The 19,268-nt window shown below is 45.0% G+C and overlaps 1 protein-coding gene across 1 annotated transcript in view; it reads left to right on the forward strand.

Moving 5' to 3' along the window:
• The window catches only part of HSD17B4 (hydroxysteroid 17-beta dehydrogenase 4), an 87,951-nt gene extending 69,040 nt beyond the window's left edge, over nt 1-18,911 (forward strand). The window contains exons 21-24 of the mRNA XM_053298366.1: nt 306-398; nt 1,198-1,336; nt 16,284-16,411; nt 18,507-18,911. Coding sequence (XP_053154341.1) covers nt 306-398; nt 1,198-1,336; nt 16,284-16,411; nt 18,507-18,596 — 450 coding nt within the window. The 3' untranslated portion in view covers nt 18,597-18,911. The remainder of the gene's footprint in view (nt 1-305; nt 399-1,197; nt 1,337-16,283; nt 16,412-18,506) is intronic.
• The last annotated feature ends 357 nt before the right edge of the window (nt 18,912-19,268 follow it).

Genomic DNA, 19,268 nt, shown 5'->3' on the forward strand with positions numbered 1-19,268 from the left:
CCAGAACATTGCCACTAATTATTCTTAGATCTTCTTCCATTAAATCACACTTCAATTTTCTTTATGAAAAGTTGCAAGCATAATTGTTCTGGTTTTAGAACAGTTTGCTTAGTGACATGCAATTATTTCAAGGCTTCTTTTCCCTTTTATTATTCCTTTGTGAGATCCTTGTTTGTTATGCCTTGAGCTGTTGTTTAAGATGCAAAGAGGATATCTCAATTGTAAATGTAACAATTGTACTGTTTATAATGTTTGGTACCTTGTCCAAAAGCTCACTGACGGTGTGGTGAACAAACCTTTTACAGGTCAAAGAGACTGGGGAGGTAGCCATTGCAGGAGCATATGTGGATCTGATTTCATCCTCTGACCAACCTTCAGCTAATGAACCTTCAGCTGAGGTAGAGAAAACATGACTGGTTCCATTATGTGATGTACTTAGTGTTGTGTGTGCTCTGCACTTAATAACTTTGGAAAAGCTGAGTTCTGTGGCCTATATAAATTGTGTTAATCCAATTTGTGTTAATTTTCTTCTGTGCATGACTGCCTTTGCTAGACATTGCTAGCATAGGAAGGGAGGGATGCCATCACTGTGGCCACAGTCATCTGGCCACTAGAAACTGTGATGTGCGCTTTTGCCGCCTTTCTCAAAGCTTCTGCCTTTTCAGTTAGCATTGCCCCCACAAACATCTAAACTTCACCGCCATGTGGGCTGGAAACATTACTTATATTATAAATGAAAGCAGACAATTCTCAGGATGCTGAGGTCTGCATTCAATTCCATTGGACTGCATGGCACTTGTTAAGTTGTTTGTGTGTGCAATTGAGATTGAATATACATGTTAGTGAGGAAAACAGCCTGTATAGTTTCTTTGGCAAAAGGAATCTTTGGCTCGTTTACCAACCAGGCGTACTATGAACCTAGCCATAGATGACTGTAGAATAGAACCGAGAGCAGCTGTGTAGCAGGCATGAACTTTAGCTACAAATTAAAATGCTATAATATGTCACTTTCCCCAAGCATCCATCTTTGTGTCCGAAGAATGTTTAGATCTCTCCGAGTCCACAACTACGCCAAAAAGGGCCACAAAATATATAAACAAGGAGGCTTGAAGTCTCTGCATGCAGTCATAAATCACAGTATGTGGGTTGTGGTGTGAAATCCTTCAGAGTTTTGTGGTGTTTGTGTGTGTGTATTAGGCACCAGAGTTGCTGAGTGACCTTGTGTTTGAAGAAATTGGTCGTCGTATCAAAGAGTCTGGAAATGAACTGGTGAAAAAAGTAAAGGCTGTTTTTCAGTGGAACATCACAAAGGACAAAATGACTGCAGTGCAGTGGAGTAAGTCAGAAGTTTAATTAATTTATGGAATGCCTTACTGCATCCTTTAATGAAGTGATACTTGCTCTAAGCCTTCTTGTTGTAAAGTGTGTGGTAACAAAACAATGGTCATTTGGGCTTAAAAATTCCTGGGCTTAATGCAAAAATGACTACTACTTAGAGTTAAGAAATAGTCCATTACAGAGGGACACTGTGGATGAAAATCAGGAATCTGGCATTCAAAAATAACAGCAAATCTTTCCTCATTAGCGGTATAAAAAGAATTGGGGAGTCTATGTTTCACATCTAGTCAAATTACTTGGTAACCTCAAGCCAGCCTGTCCTACAGCTTCAGCCCTCCCCCATCCAAAATATAAGGATAATTCTGATCCATCTTGCAGCTTTTCCTTACCCTTATATGTTACAAAGTATAATTTTAAACAATCAAAGAAGGATTTGTTTCAATCCTACTGACTTATCCAGAAGTAAAGAAAATTGCACTCTCATGCAAGGCAATTGCATTCTTCTGCAGAGGGGAAGCTTGAATCTAACATAGGGAAGGGAAGGGAAGGGAAGGTTGTGCCGTTGAGTCAGTATCGACTCCTGGTGACCACAGAGCCATGCGACCAGAGAGCCAGCGTGATGTAGAAGATAGCCAGCATGGTGTAGTGGTTAGAGTGCTGGACTAGGACCAGGGAGACCCAAGTTCAAATCCCCATTCAGCCATGATACTAGCTGGGTGGGCCAGTCACTTCTCTCTCAGCCTAACCTACTTCACAGGGTTGTTGTGAAAGAGAAACTCAAGTATGTAGTACACCACTCTGGGCTCCTTGGAGGAAGAGCGGGATATAAATGTGATGATGATGATGATGATGTGGTTTTCTTGGTAGAATACAGGAGTGGTTTACTTTTGCCTTCTCCTGTGCAGTATGGGATTATTGATACCTTTCAGCACCTTCCAGTATTGCTGCTGCCCCATATAGGAGTTACTCATATTCTGGGAAACACACCAGCGGGAATTCAAACCAGCAGCCTCCTGCTCTCTAAGCAGATTGCTTTCCCGCTGTGCATATAGGTGGCTGCAACATAGGAAAACTTCACACTTAATAGCGCTTATAAAGTCTACTTTTTAAAAAAAGTTTAAAAAATATTTTTAAAAAACACAAAAATAAGAATAATTTAAAAATAGGTTTTGGGAATTGTTTCTCCATTTCAAAAAAACTTAGCAAAAACAGAGTAATAGTTACTGGGACTTATCCATACATTAACGTCAAGAGCAAAGTAGAAACGTTGCAGAAAGATCAGAAGCTGGAGATCTATTACCAAAAGAGCTGGAAAGTTGTGATCCTTATAAATGCATAAGGAGCACCTGTGGGCAAGAGGGAAACATCAGCAGACTCGGGGTAACCCACAGATATATCGTTCTCTGCTGCTATAGGTCCAAGGGAATCTGACTGATGGATTATCTTGACCCACATGACTCCAAGAGGCAGGACTATGTAATTAGCAAAGCTTTAAGTTCGGGAGGAGCAGGCCCCTCCCCAGTTCTTTTAGTCCGGCAAAGACTCCTAGGCAGCTCCTCAGCACTACTACTTTCTCTTTCGTTTTGCATTGCTCCTGGTTTGTTGTTTTACTCCTCCCTCCTTTTCCTCCTGGCCCCAGTGGATGGTAAGACCCCCAGAGTACTACACGTACGTGTTCTGAGGGGGTCTTCTTTGCCTGTCCATTTGCCACTGCCGCCGCCCACGACCTCTCTTAAGAGTCTGAAGTCACGAGCGGACTGTGCAAGATCCGCAGCACTTCCTGAGCCGGAGAACAGCCGCTGATCAGCTGTTTGGCGGTGTTCCGGCTCCCTCTAGTGGTCAGCTGCTGAGTGGGGAAGCGGGCTGGGCAGAGCTCCCGCTGCTGTGTTCCCCGTCTCCCTCCTGCCGCTCCAAAACGGTCCAGGGCAGCCTGCTTCAGCAACGTGGCCCCCGGAGCCTCCCAGGCTCTCCTCTAAACGCGGGCCTGCCAAAAATGGCATCCGTGGCTCCGTGACCAACAAAGAAGGCGTCGGCTAGTCCAGCAACGGAAGGGGAGGATATGGCTACGGATATTGTGCCTCCCAGGGCACAGCCACAGCAACGGGTGGTCACCAGGAGCACCACTGCAGCCCAGCAGGAGGTGGTGAGCAGGGCCCATGCAGGGCCTAGTCAATCCTCTGACCCTTTATCAGGGGACCCTTTGGGGTCATCTAGTCCAACCCTGCCCAGTCCTTTTGCTAGAACTGTAACGCAGCTGCCATCTGATGTGCCTATCTCCTGGGGATTGTGGATAGAGAACCTTCTCTCCACCGCTTTTGAAAAATATGATGCCTTGCAATCAAAAAGGCGTAAGCGCTCTAGGCAGTCCTCCCAGGCCTCCTCCAGTGCTGAAACTGGAGCAACTCCACCTTCTGAAACTCCTGCCCCAAAAAAGGAAAGGAAAAGCATATTAAAAAATCTAAAAAGTCCAGATCCAGGTCCAGACAGCAGGAAACCATTGCTCACTGCTCTGAGGGCTTTGATCAAGGGTCCCCTCTCCCCGGGCTCACTTCCCTCAGGGATATAGTGAACTTGGCTAGTGAGACTGCCCAGGGCTTGGCTCTAAGACAAACTCCTGGATCTCCTAGGGATCCCATCCATCCAGCAGATCCTTTAGGTCAGGAGGACCCAGACCATCCTAGATCCAAGGGTAAATGGTCTGACTCCCTTGAACCAGACTCATCTAAGGTGCCGCTCAGGCTTGTTCAGGTCCCAGATTTTGCCCACCTGATGTTCAAAACTGTACTAGCCCTGGGGCTTGCCCCACCTGCTTCTCAGGAGGACCAGCCAGCCGGTAAAAGTGCTTTAGTTTTCCCCTGGCTCCAAACAGTCTGCCATGTCCCTCCCACTGCCTAAGCAGTTTGTGGAAGCGGCCAAGGCCCAAATGGTTGCTTTCCACCCCTTTAAAACGGCTACCGCCGTGGCTAACAGATTTTATACCTTCCAGCAAGAGGGTAGCAAAATACTCAATACGCCTCTCAGGGATGCTCCCGTCGTCCAATTAATTTCTGGTTCAGTGCTCTCCAGAGATGGTGAGTCTGCCCTCAAGGACCTGGCGGACAAGCTCATGGAGGGATCCCTAAAGCACATTCACGATTCTTCAGCCTTATCCATGAGGGCCTCGGCGGCAGCCTCTATCATAACACAGGCTTCCCTTATCTGGCTGGACGATTTGATACAATATTCTCCCTCTGACCCAATTAGATTGTGCCAGACCTTCCTAAACTTACACAAGGTGCAAGCTTTCATGGCGGATGCCACCCTAGATGGGCTACATTTTGTCTCTAAGGCAGCTACTGTCTCTATGGTAGGCAGGCGACACTTATGGCTAAGATACTGGCAAGTAGATGCCACGTCTAAGACGAATTTGGCTTCTGTTCCATATGATGGCCAAAAATTGTTTGGGGATGCGGTTTTTAGCGAGGTCCTTATCGAATCTAAGGACACGATGAGGGCTATGCCTTCTGCTGCTAAAAAACAGGACCGTCCCCAGGGCAGACGGTACTTTCAGCCTTTTTGCTCCTTGAGCTCCTCCTTCGCTGACAGAGACGGGGGGTCTAGGGCTCATCGCCCCTACTGGGGTAGAGCCAGAACACCCAGACAGCAGTTTGGGAACCGGGCCTCCTTCTCATTCCAATCCAAACAGCCTAAACAGCAGGCATGACGGGGCGGGAGAGGTGCCGCTAGGTGGTCGCCTCTCCTCTCACTGGCACACTTGGGAGGCCACCACATCAGATCTGTGGGTACTCTCCACTGTAAGGGAGGGCTACTCCATAGAACTGTCCAGCCAACCCTCCCACAGGTTCCTTCCTACTCCCTCGTCCAAACAAAAACAAAAGCATCAGGGCCTTCAAGAGGCAATTCGTCATCTTCAGGCCATAGGTGCCATAGAACCAGTGCCCATCCATCAGCAAGGCCTGAGCGTCTACTCAGTCATCTTTACGGTACCCAAAAAAGACGGGTCGATGCGCGCTGTTCTGGACCTAAAGCATGTCAACCACTTTGTGCGCAAGCACACCTTCCGCATGGAGTCCCTGAGATCCATTGCAGAGGCCCTGCATCACCTAGATCTGCTCATGTCCATAGACCTCAAGGAGGCCTACTTTCACGTGCCCATTCACCGGGCAGTCGCCATCTCCTCCGCTATCTGTATGAGGGAGTACACTACGAGTACAAAGCTCTTCCCTTTGGCCTCTCATCAGCTCAGCACATTTTCGCGAAGGTCCTGGCCCCCATGATAGTGCACATCAGACTCCAGGGCGTGAGGATTTTTTGGTATCTGGATGACCTTCTTCATTCATAGTAACTCCAGTCTGCCCAACTGGACCTGCAGACCACCATCCAAATGCTCAACGTTCATGGGTTAATCATAAATGAGGCAAAGAACCAACTGCTATCAGCACACCAGATTCTCCACTTAAGAGTCCTGATAGACACCCAGCTGGACAAACTCTTCCTGTCTCAGGACCGAAGACATACCCTGGAAAAAGTGCACCAGGTCCTGAAGTCCAGCTGCACCCCCATCATGGCTCAGTCCAGACTCCTAGGCCTGATGGTAGTGAGCCTACAGTCCGTACCTTGGGTTCGTTTCCACCTGAGGCCCCTGCAGTGGTTCCTCCTCCCATTTCATGCAGACATAGTTGTCAAGTCCAACAGGTGGGTGAGTCTGCCCCAGGAGGTTTGGCACTCCCTACCGTGGTGGATCACCGTCCCACACCTATCGGTCGGGAAGGAATTCCTAGATCCCCCCAGGATCATCGTGACTACAGACGCCAGTCAAAGGGGATGGGGAGCTCACTGTCAACAACTCTCTGTACAGGGCAAATGGTCGGCAGAAGTACTCCAACACAGCATAAACTGGCTGGAACATTCGCCTAACCCTACAGGAGTTCGAGGCCTATCTCCTTCACCGCCATGTACTGATCCGCACGGACAATATCATGGCGAAGGCCCACGTGAATCGACAAGGGGGCACCAAGTCCCGGTCCCTCCAGGCGGAGACAACATTGCAGTTCCACTGGGCGGTACTCCATGTAGCATCCTTGATGGCACATCATGTGCAGGGGGATCTGAATACTATAGCGGACTGGCTGAGCTGCTCGGACCTCATACCAAGGGAATGGCGCCTGCGTCCAGAGATTTTTCACCTAATCACAGAACACTTCGGATTCCCCCAAGTTGACCTATTTGCAACACCAGCCAATACTCATCTACCCTGCTTTTTCACGAGGTTTCCCTGCCACCAGGTAGAAGTGGTGGACGCTCTCTTGGCTCCATGGCCGCAGGGCCTCCTCTATTCCTTCCCTCCCACCCCCTTCTGGCGAGGGTCCTTTGTAGAGTCAAACTCCTTTGAGCCCAGATCATCCTGGTGGCCCCGTACTGGCCACGGAGGCCATGGTTCGCAGAGCTTCTCAACCTCGCCTCGGAACCCCACCTGCTACTGCCTGTTACGCCAGACCTTCTGCAACAGGGACCAGTTTCCCATCCAGGCTGGTTAAAGCTAGCCGCCTGGAAACTGAATGGCGCCTCCTGAAGAGCCATGGATACTTGGCATCAGTCCTAAACACTATGCTTGCTTCCATACGTTTGTCCACCAACTGAATATATCAATCCACGTGGAGAGCCTTCCTACACTGGTCAGACCACCACAGGGTCCCGAGAGGGTCAGCCTCTGTCCCTCATCTTCTGCAGTTCCTGCAAGATGGCCTGGACAAGGGTCTCTCCGCAAACACCCTGAAACACCAAGCTTCTTCCCTCGTGGGTCTAATATCGGGTACTTCTAAAGGTGCTGTCCGTTGCCATCCACACCTGAGACATTTTCTTCAGGTGCTACACTCCTATCTCCTCCGGTGGTTCATCATTTCCCCACCTAGAATCTGCATACTGTTCTCAACGCCCTCCAGGGTCCCCACTTTGAACCGCTGTCCTCTATTTCCTTACGCATACTCTCACTCAAGCTCACATTCCTAGTAGCCATCACCTCTGTGTGCAGAATTTCTGAGCTCAGGGCTCTTTCGGTTCACAAAAACCTCTGCATTTTTTCTGAGGACTCTGTGAGGTTAATCCCAGACCCCCTTTTATGCCTGAAGGTAGCATCTCCTTTTCACATGTCCTAAGACGTAGTGCTACCTTCCTTTTGTCCTCACCCGATTCACCCGGCTGAAAAAGCATGGCATAAGCTTGATGTCCGCAGATGCTTAAAAGCCTACATAAGGCTGACCAAACAGATACGGACCTCCGAGTCCCTATTTGTGTCCTTTCTGCCACGTTCTATGGGCCAGCCAGTAACTCCCTCCACCTTAGCTAGGTGGTTGAAGGTGTGCATTTCTCTGGCATACAAATCCTCAGGTCTTAGGGCACTCACTGAGGTTTTGGCCCAATTCTACCAGGTCAGTGGCCACCTCAGCAACCTTCTCCACCAACGCCCCTATACAGGATATCTGCCGAGTGGCAACCTGGCGGGCCCCCTCTACCTTTACCAGACACTATAAACTAGATATCTATGCATCTGCCCAGGCAGCGTTCGGGAGGCGTCTCTCCAGCAGGTGCTCCCTGCACGGTAGTTGCTGGTACCCTCCCTATTAAGACTGGAGCTTTGGTTTGTCCCATCAGTCAGACGCCCTTGGACCCATAGCAGCAGAGAACGGAGCATTGGTTACTCACTGTGAAGGGTCCTTCTTGCTGCGGGGTCCAAGGGTGTCTCGACCCTCCCTTGTGCCAGCTCCTACCTTCCAGGTCTCAGGTTGTTGTATTCTGCCATGTGTTTGCCGTAAGTTGGCCTAGTTGGTATTTTTTCTTTTGGGATGTGTTTAACTCATTTTTTCACCTAGTTTACCAGACGTGGCTTTGCATTGTTGTTCCTGTCACTTCTGGTATTAAAAGTACTGGGGAGGAGCCTGCTCCTCCCGAACTTAAAGCCTTTGCTAATTACATAGTCCTGCCTCTTGGAGTCAAGTGGGTCAAGATAACCCATCAGTCAGACGCCCTTGGACCCCGCAGCAAGAAGGAGCCTTCACGGTGAGTAAACAATGTTCCGGTTTCTACAAAAATCTAAAGGGGAAAAACCAAGGGGGCCAAACCCCTCCAAAATTGCTCCAATATAACTCTCTGGAGTAGAATTATGGTGACTCAGAGGGTGCTTGGCAGACAACCAGGGGCAGCTAATATTCAGTGTGGGGGCTTCAACAAAAAGAGCAGGAAATTTCTCAGCTTGACGAATACTCCTTCAAGACAGTAAAAAGCCATTCTGCTTGTGAGGAGGAAAGGTGTTAAAACCTTCACCATGCTATGGCACACATGCACACCAGGGATAGATGGCAATATTTTGTGTGGGTCTGTACTTGTTTTATTTAAAACTCAAAACTTTGCACCAGTTTAATCTGCTGAAAACTTCTAGTTAAATGATGGCCAAAGTTGTTCAGGCCTGATTTACTATGTGGTGCTGTTCTCCTGGCCTACCTGCTAAGCCTCCTTCCATTGTCAAATTTGCATTGCAGCTGTTCTTGCCTTAGACCTTCATCTCTGGACTTGTCTCTGTTCCCTGGCTTTCAGCTGTTGTGCAATCCACAGCAGCTGACAGCACTAGAAGCAACGTGGCCCCTACAGCTCATTGCTGTTGTGGGTGATGACTGAAACTCTGGCGTTTTCATCTAATGATAATGACCTTGGGCAGACTGTCCAAGGGAAAATGATGAGAAGCAGCCCTTAAGGAAATGATCTGCAGTTCTGGTCGACACAGCCAATACTTTTATTCTTCCCAAATTCACAAGTGCCAAAAAAGCTTTTATTGCTTTGTGCAATTGACTATAACCTCCTACCTCATATCATTCTGTATCATGCCAACCTCTTTATTTCGTTACTGTTCCTCAGTTGCTGGGGCATATGAAGTGGAATTAATATTTGCATGGAAGTGCGAATTCTTCTGCATAAAAGTTTAGAAACTTTTCCCAACAACAATCAGATTTTCTTTACAAAATGTATGGGATGTATTTGAGAGAAGAGCAGGAAGATTCATTCCCCTCCTCCCCATTTAAATCTAAGAATGTTTTTCAAACACTACAAGGTCTCAGTATTCCACATGATAAACATGCCTTGTGGAAAAGGACTCTATATAGCAAGAAAAGCAATTAACATTTCTATAGTGGATTCCAGATGTTCAGTGTGCTTTGCATACATGAAATGTGAAGGTACACTAGTATTATTTGCATAAATTTGCTTGCCTAAGGCCATGAGGTAAAATGTGAATTTTGGGCCTCATTCACTCACACTTTTAGCCATTGACTTTGGGCGTCATTCATTCAGACTTTTAGCCATTATGACAAGCCACTTCTGCCATTCCTGAAGAAAAACAATCTATTTTTTCATCGTCTGTTAATGACTTGCAATATTTTCACACTGGAACACTTGAGGGGGGAAAGTGTACAAGGTCAAGGAATAATCTTTTTGATCAGCAGTTGGGGGTGGGGGCAGGCTATAGTGGTAAATTCCTGTCTCAAAAATTGTCCTGTGAATAAGCTCTTTGAAGACTCACATAATGCAATTATTATGCTAAAATGGAGTTAAGGTTTAAAAGAAATTGATTGGAACCTGCCTGGTCTGAGACAGATGCTAAATTCTTTCAAATAAAGTATGTGTAAAAGTGCTTCAGCGATGGAGAAAAGTGTACTGTTTTTCAACACAGTTTGCAAAGGCATCTCTTACAAAGAATGGTTCTTTGAGAAGATATTATTCATAGGGCAGCTTCCAAAGACAATCACTTCCAAACTGTTGTCTCATCGATGGTGAAATTGCTAGGATATCATAATTAAAGATGTCAGCTTCTTACAGAAATGTTAACTTGGCAGTGGTGTTGTTTTTACACTCCCTGGTGGGGGCAAGGGTAGAGGGAATGGCTCAGGAAATCTGCAATGTGAAAATGAATTGGCAAAGCAAAATCTTGTCATAACATTCTCCACTGCAAGCAACATGTTGCCTGACAGCTTCTATACCTTGTTGTAGATCATTTTGGCAGTGCATTTTGTGCAGGAAATAGAACTTTGGGAAAGCAGACACTTTGAGGAATTGTTAGTGTTTGCTAAACAAAGAGGAGATCCTTGGCTACAATTTTAGATATTCTTGAAATAAAGCATTTAAAAAACAAGCCTTCATAATGAAACACAAAATCCTGTGTTAATATCCCTGTATCTTTTAGTTTATGAAGAAAAGCCTCTATGCTAAGGAAAACTAGAACTAAGTTGATTATGCGTTGTGTGAAAAAGTACTTCTGTTTGCTGGTCCTAGATTTCCTGGCAATCAATTTCATAGGATGACCCCTGGTTCTAGTGTTATGGGAGAGGGAGAAGAATTTCTCTCTATCCACTTTCTCCACACCCTGCATGATTTTATAGACCCCTATCATGTCTCCCCGTTGTTGTCTTTTTTCTAAACTAAATAGCCCCAGGTGTTGTAGCCTTGCCTCATAAGAAAGGTGCTCTAGGCCCTTGATCACCTTGGTTGCCCTCTTCTGTACCTTTTCCAGTTCTACAATGTCCTTTTTTAGATGGGGTGACCAGAATTGTATGCAGTACTCCAGGTGTGGCCGCACCATAGTTTTTTATAAGGGCATTATAAGATTAGCCGTTTTATTTTCAATCCCCTTCCTAATGATCCCTAGGATGGAATTGGCCTTTTTTTACAGCTGCTGCATATTGAGTCGACACTTTCAACGAGCTGTCCACCACGACCCCAAGATCCCTCTCCTGGTCAGTCACCGACAGCTCAGATCCCATCAGCATATACTTGAAGTTGGTGTTCTTCGTCCAAATGTGCATCACTTTACACTTGCCAACACTGAACCGCATTTGCCACTTTGTCACCCACTCACCCAGTTTGGAGAGATCCTTTTGGAGCTCTTCACAATCAGTTATGGATTTCACTACCTGAAAGAGTTTGGTATTATCTGCAAATTTGGCCACCTCACTGCTTACCCCTGCTTCTAGATCATTTATAATAAATTAAAAAGCACCAGTCCCAGTACAGATCCCTGGAGGATCCCACTTCTTACTTCCCTCCATTGCGAAAACTCTCCATTTATACTTATCCTCTGTTTCCTTTCTTTCAACCAGTTAGCAATCCACACATGTACTTGTCCCCTTATCCCATGACCGCTAAGTTTCCTCAGGAGTCTTTGATGAGGAACTTTGTCAAAAGCTTTTTGGAAGTCCAGGTATATTATTTCAGCTGGATCACCTTGATCCACAAACTTGTTGACACTCTCAAAGAACTCCAAAGGTTGGTCAGGCAAGATTTACCTTTGCGGAAGCCATGCTGGTTCACTCCCAGCAGGGCCTGTTCTTTTTTTTATATGCTTTACAATTTTATCCTTGAGGATGCTTTCCATCAATTTGCCTGGAACGAATGTTAAGCTAACAGGCCTGTAATTTCTCGGATCGCCCCTGGACCCCTTCTTGAAAATCGGTGTTACATTTGCTACTCTCCAGTCCTCTGGTACAGAACCTGATTGCAGGGATAAGTTATATATATTAGCAAGGAGGTCAACAATTTCACATTTGAGTTCTTTGAGGACTCTTGGATGGATGCCATCCGGCCCTGGTGATTTGTTAGTTCTCAGTTTTTCCAGACAGTTTAGATCATCTCTCGTCACTTCTACCTGGCTCAGTTCTTTAGCCGCCATCACCGAAAAGCCTGGTTCAGGAGCAGGTATATGCTCAGTATCCTCTGCCGTGAAGACAGACGCAAAGAACTCATTTAGCTTCTCTGCAACCTCCATATCCTCCTTACTAATCCCTTTCACTCCCTCATTGCCTAATGGTCCAACTGCCTCCCTGGCAGGTTTCCTGCTTCTGATGTATTTAAAGAATTTTTTGTTATTCCCCTTGATGCTTTTAGCTAAATGTTACTCAAACTCTCTTTTCGCCTCCCTTATTGTTGCCTTGCATTTCTTTTGCCAGAGTTTGTGTTCCTTTCTGTTCTCTTCATTTGGACAGGCCTTCCAATTTCAGAAGGAAGTCTTCTTCCCTTTTAGGACTTCCTTGACAGTACCCGTTAGCCATGCTGGCATCTTCCTGGACTTAGTGGTACCTTTCCTCTTTTTGGGTATACAGTCTAACTGGGCTTCTAGTACTGTGGTTTTGAGTAAACTCATGCACTGTGGAGCGAAGTGACTCTCCTGATTTTCCCTTTCAGCTTCCTTTTCACCATACTCTTCATTTTGGAGAAGTTTCCTCTTCTGAAATTCAAAATGTCTGTGTTAGACTTCCTTGGTGATTCTCTCCCTGCATGTATGCTGAATTTGATGGCATTATGGTCACTGTTCTCTAAAGGGTTGATGACACTGACATCACGCACCAGGTCCTGGGTGCCACTCAGAATTAAGTCCAAGGTTGCCTTCTCTCTGGTCGGTTCCAAGATCAACTGTTCTAGGCAGGGGCGTAACTACCATTAGGCAAGGGGAGGCAGCTGCCTGGGGCCCCCCACGCCTCGAGGTGTCCCCCAGAGGCAAGTCACATGTGAAGTGAGTGTGTGTGTATCAGCAGTGGGCCCATTTTAAAATTTTGTCTCTGGGCCCACTCCAGCCTCGTTACGCCCCTGGTTCTAGGGCACAGTTATTTAGTGTATCTAGAAATTTGACCTCTTTGTCATGACTTGACTGTGAATTTACCCAGTCTATGTGTGGGTAATTGAAGCCACCCATGATTACAGCCCTGCCTCTCCTTGACGCCTCCCTGATTTCCTGCTGCAACTCCCAGTCACTGTCAGCGTTGTGATCCGGAGGGCGATAGCACATCCCCAGTAGCACGTTCCCTTTCAGGCCTTGTATTGTCTCCCACAGGGTTTCTGTGGAGGACTCCAGTCCACCCAGGTTTTCTAGCTTGTTAAATTCTATGCCTTCTTTAACATACAGTGCTACTCCACCTCCAAGGCGCCCCTCCCTGTCTTTTCTATAGCGTTTATATCCAGGGATAACAGTGTCCCACTGGTTCTCACTGTTCTACCATGTTTCTGTTATGCCCACTATATCTATGTCTGCGTTAGCCACCAAGCACTCCAGCTCACCCATTTTGGCTCGTTTCTGTCTGTAGCATTGAAACATCTTATATCAATGGTGGAAAGAATCCAGCTTATTTTTATTTTGTGTGGTTGTACAGGAATACTTAGTAAAACGATTTTAGAGCTGTGACTTTCCTTTTCAAACACACGAGTTCACTATTAAGCAATATATGTCTACTATCTGAGCAGATGCATTACTATACCGGGAATTTAGTGTCTGTCTTCATCCTCTTAGTTTTCAGCCAGCACTAATTAGAGATAATATTTCCCCTTTCAAGTTTTCAGTTTAGCCTAGAAAAGTGCTAGTAAGGAGAGGCATTAAGCAACAGTAAAACCTATTTCAATACAGCCATTACTTTTCCTTGGATTACCTAGAAGAGCCCTGGAAGTCTGCCATCCTGCTTCCCACAGTGGCCAGGTAGGTGGCTCTGGGACACCCTCAAGCAGGGGATAAATAGTTAGGACCAGGCGGTTGGGACCAGGCAACCACAGGAGAAGGAGCTCTCCCCTCCCTCCCCCCCCGGTACAGAGCGGGTTTAGCGACTGGCCGCCTGAAGGGGCCGAGTAGGAATTTTTTGCTCCCAACGCATTGGCCACTGTTTGGGTTTTTTTCGCCTACTCCGTTCTGTGTCCTGGGTGCGTAGTTAGAGTTAGGTCAGCCACAATGGCAGGAACAGTGCGGGCGGGGTGGTAATTTGAGGGTTAGAACATCAGTGAGCACCCTTGGATATGTAAAAGGGGTGATGGGTTAATCGCTCCTTTGTAGCCTGTGCAGCACGGGGAGAATGATTGCCATGAACCCTGCTTCAGGACTTCTCCAACCTTTGGGCTGTGTGGTCCGGGGTGGACGAATGCCTAGAAGTATCCAGATCCTCTCTTACAGAAGGGGGGGGCGGCTTTGAAGGAATTGGGTGGAGTGTACCTGCCCATTCCCGAGCCAGGGTGTGTCGCCCAGTAGGGCGCTGGGTAGGATTTCAGAGTTCTGACCTGCTTCTGTTGGCCCGCACTGTTCTCTAAGGGTGATTAATCACCTGGTGTTCCAGTCTGCCATGCTTTGTGTAATAGTTAACAAAGTTGTGGCCCTTTTCTTCTATACTAAGTCTACGTGTTTTCTTGAGCTGGGGTCTGGGGACAATGTTTAATTTTTGTTTTAAAATGTTTTTAAATTGTTAGTTTTATTGTTTTTAATTTGTTTTAGCTTTTCATTGTTTTATGAGTTTTAATTGTAAACCGCCCTGAGCCATTTTGGAAGGGCGGTATATAAATTAAATAAATAAATAAAGGCCCTCACCCACTGTGCTAGCCAGAAGCTGGTATTCTGTGGTGTAAAGCCTCTGATCATAGCTTCCACATCAGAATATAGTTCCACATGGCCATTGTGACTCAATAGCCCGTGGTAGAGCTCTCCGCCATGATTTTGTCTAAAAGCTGCCTTCCAAAGCTATCTGAACCCCCTCACCTCAGTAGGTTCTGTAAGTTTAGAGAAGTACACTCTTTGTCTGAATCTACATCTAATCCATTTCAGTGGCTGACCACCCGAATTCTAGTGTTAGGGGAAAGGGATAGAAACATTCTATCTGCTTTAGATATCTGCTGTGCCATTCCCCTACAACCTGGGTGTCAGATCATGAAAGTTACAAGCAAGGGCCATATAGAGGCTTCATATTATAAAAAGCCCCTATAGTATTTATTTTTATTTATTTGATTTTGATTATACATATACATACATCGCCCTTCCTAAAGCAGCTCAGGGCGGTTTTCATTAAAATAAAAAAACGATAATTAAAATCGAGAAACATGTAAAGTGACTTTTGTGTGGTTTCAATGTTCCACTTGTTTCTTGCTCTTCATTGACATGTCTTACTATTCTGTGACTTCGTTAGCTGCCTTGAGCCATGGAAAAGTAGAATAAAAACTTTTTTTTTTTTAATCCCTTGGGCGCAGCCCTGACTAAGCACTGTTGAAAGCAATGAAACCAGTTAGACATGACTAAAAAGTCCCATTCATTTCAGTGGGGCTTAGTCTGGATGCCGCTCCTTATGCCAATGAGAGCCTTATTTTCTTGCTCCCAAAGCAGTTCTCCCAACTGCACACTCAGCACATCTCAAGCTATTTGGGAAACCAGTTCTTTGAAATGATGTGTAGAGATCTTGTTACACTCATCTCTAGAGCAAGCCAATACTTTGCAACAAAAAAGTTCTCCAAGTAATTATAGCCTGTTAAAACATATGTACAGCCTCTTCATTTAGATACTTAGCAGAGGATAAGTTGCAGAATGTGGTGGGAATCTAAGCAGCCTGTTGTAGTGTAAATAAAATCGAAAGATGCAAGTGCCTGGGGAAAACCAGTGTGGTTTGAGATGGGGTGATGGTGGTGATTTATCTCATCAATCCAGTCACTGTATGGTAGAGCTTCACTACATGGGGTAAACTAATGATTGAACAGGATGCCCATAATTAGGTAGATCTGATTTCTGTGTTAATAAATTAAGTATTCTAAGAACATTGTGGCTAGAAAGCTGGGCTTAATGCTAAAAGGAATTGGTTTTCATTGTATTTTTCTACTGTTGAGATCTAGGATATGTCTGAAAACTCAGAAATTAAGCCCATTGCTGTTAGATAGTCACAATGTTCTTGTATTTTTTTTATCCTAATCTGCTTTACAGCACACATTTCAGTGAAAATACCTTAAGTTCATGAAAATATTTTTTCTAGGAAGCATGCAACATTAAATTTGCTCTTAATTTTGACGATTTTTTCCAATCAGCCAATAGGTGGATATTGCACAGGCTTTGATAATACATTCCTGTTTACTGTTTCTTTGCCTTTATGTTTTAATTTTTGTTTTGTTTTCCTCAGCCATTGATTTAAAGAATGGGTCTGGAGCATTGTACAGAGGACCTGCCCGGGGTAAAGCTGACACCACTTTCACCCTTTCTGATGAAATCTTCATGGATTTGGTGCTTGGCAAAATCAATCCACAAAAGGTATAATCAACATGAGTGAATGCTGTCATCACCTGTAAAGTAGAATGTTAATGTTGCATTAACAGGTCGCTAGAGATTAAAGCACAAATCTAAAGATGGCTACAGAAAGAATATGTTTCATACATAATTGCCTGTCTACTTGGGCCACGTAACCATAATTCTAATCTTGTTAATCTTTGTTTCATTCAAAGAACCATAAATTGTCCCAGTTTTGCACATACTTGGATAAATATGGATAGAAGCTTCCTCCACCACAAATATTTTTGTTGTCTTCAATAGAAAAGGACAATTTTGATTGTGCAGAGGAGCACAAAAGAGCTCTCTTCTCCACAGATTTGAGTAGAAAAGCCCACATACGCAGGAATTCCATACAGAGGCACTCTTACCTCTGGACTTCCAGGCTGAAGTCCTGGGCCTCCACATCCTTCTTAGACCATCCTGGGTGGCACTAGCCTGCCACTGTGCTGGATGGCCGAGCATGACCTCTGCTTTAAAGACAGAAGGGGGAGTGGGGAAATAAATATGTGGGGTGGGAATATGTTGAGTGTTGAAATGTTTCTGCCAGTGCATGTTTGTATACATATAAAGGTGAAGTTGTGCTGTTGAGTCGGTGTCGACTCTTGGTGACCTCAAAGCCAGTTTTATATTGTTACATTTTTGTGAGTTCAGTTGCTGTTTGTGCCCTCAAGATCCCTGTGGCGGTGGGGGGTGGGTGGCCTCCAAAGGCCTTTGGGTCCTCCAAAATTACCTAGGTGCACTTCTGATTTAATATGTGTTTTGTGGCTCATTCTTATTTCTGAATCTCAGGGGGGGTTTGTTTTTGTTTTTTACAAAGAGCATAAACTCTGGAACTTAAATTGTGGGTCAGGACTAGAGCATTACATTAATGGTCTGATGAGGCTGCTTTGACTTGTGCTACTGTAAGACTCCAAAACGTAATTCCTAAGCTGTGGATTCATGTTACAGATTTAAATTATTCTTAAATCTGTATTCATACTTCTGTTGTTAGAGCAAAAACAGTTGGAGATGTGTGAGAGCAGGATGGAAGACAGAGATGTTCCTCCCCTCCCTTGCCTTTTATGTTTCCCCTTTAGACATACTTTCCCCCTGTGAGATATGCCTCATTAATTGGGCAAGGAACTTCCCCAGTCTATGAGAGTTCATGGCAGTCAACATTTCTTGGGCTAGAGGAAACAAAATCCTGCTGCTAACTCCCCAATTCGGAACTGAGGGCCAGATCCCATGTATTAACAGAGAACCAGTGATGGTATAGTAGTTAGAATGTACTAGGAGTGGGTAGACCTGAGTATAAATCCCCAGTTGGCTATGAAACTCTCCAGGAGTATTTCCAGACAGGGCTTTTAGCTCTGAATGGAGGGTGTGCTTTTGTACAATGGCCAGATTCGCACCAAAGTCAGTGTGAGATATTGGAGAGCACTTCACACACAATTCAGGTTTTTCACTGCCTAGCCCGATTTATGTCCGGGGTTTAAAAATATATATACTTTGCATCTTCTTTCTTTCTTTCTTTCTTTCTTTCTTTCTTTCTTTCTTTCTTTCTTTCTTTCTTTCTTTCTTTCTTTCTTTGCAAATTTGAGCTCTCAGTAAAGCCTGCTGGTAGGAAAGCTCTAGGTAACCTTGGGTCAGTCACTGTTTCTTACCCAACCTATCTCAGAGGGTTGTATTAAATAAATGGGATGGTTGGGGGGGGTGGCATGTATGCTACCCTTAGTTCCTTAGAGGAAGAGCAGGATAAAAATAAATAGCGAGTGGTATGATTCCTATTGGCACTTTAACATTTTGAAGTAGACATTAGGAGACCTTACCATAGTTTTTCATTCCTGATTGGATTCCCCCCACCCGCCCCATTTAAAACATCTAGAACATCTTTAGCTGGTTATTCAGTATTATTCTGTTTTCTTCTACTTGAATGAGGCAAGTCATGGCAATTGGATAGATTTGATCACATTTGTCTTGTTGTTCACAGCGGATTTTTGTCTGGTCGAGTCTTATTGTCCTGTGATTTTTTTAAGAAACACAACTCTGGGAGCTCAGGCAGACTATCTAATTGTTTTTTCCCCTCTGCTTGCTGTAGGCATTCCTCTCTGGTAAGCTAAAAGTTAAAGGAAACATCATGCTGAGCCAGAAACTGGAGACGATTCTCAAAGACTATGCAAAGCTGTGAATTCCCTACTGGACTGAGTTAGTAGAGGAAGGGGGGAAAGAAACCTTTTACAGATGACAGCCTGGGATCTTATGCAAATCCTGTGTTAGACAACTTTTAATAGACTTCATTGCTAATACGCAAGCTGCCTTGTTTCTTGCAAATTCAGATAGCTGGTGTGTATTAACGGGTTAACATGGTCTCTCTTCTACATTGCAGGCCTTTATACTTCCTTACACTTGTTCCCTCAGACCTTCTTCCAGTTAAAACATATGTAGTTAATATATTTCTGTATCAAATCTAAAACATAATTGAATAAAAGATACTTTGATACCACTCTCATGCTTCCGGTTCTTTTTCTCTCAGTGTCATAAATCATATTATTAACTGTGTTATATTTTAAAAAGGAGAAGAACTTGGAAGTCATTCGGGATTGATATATACTTCACCAGGCACAGGATTCCTAAGATTGTGCTATACGATTTATCATTGAGGCTGCATCCACTTATTATTAGGCAAGGCACAACTTTTTTTTTTTTTTTTAAAGCATGTTTTTTGTCTACACCACGGGCTTATCTCAAGAACTGAGACACCTGGGGAGAAGAAGAAACCAACAAGACACACCCTCTTCTCCCCCAGCCTTGCCTCATTTCATTTCATAGGTTGCCACATAGTTGTGCCTTTTTGTGAATC

This window comes from Hemicordylus capensis, chromosome 2, assembly GCF_027244095.1.
Source record: "Hemicordylus capensis ecotype Gifberg chromosome 2, rHemCap1.1.pri, whole genome shotgun sequence".
Taxonomy (NCBI): Eukaryota; Metazoa; Chordata; class Lepidosauria; order Squamata; family Cordylidae; genus Hemicordylus; species Hemicordylus capensis.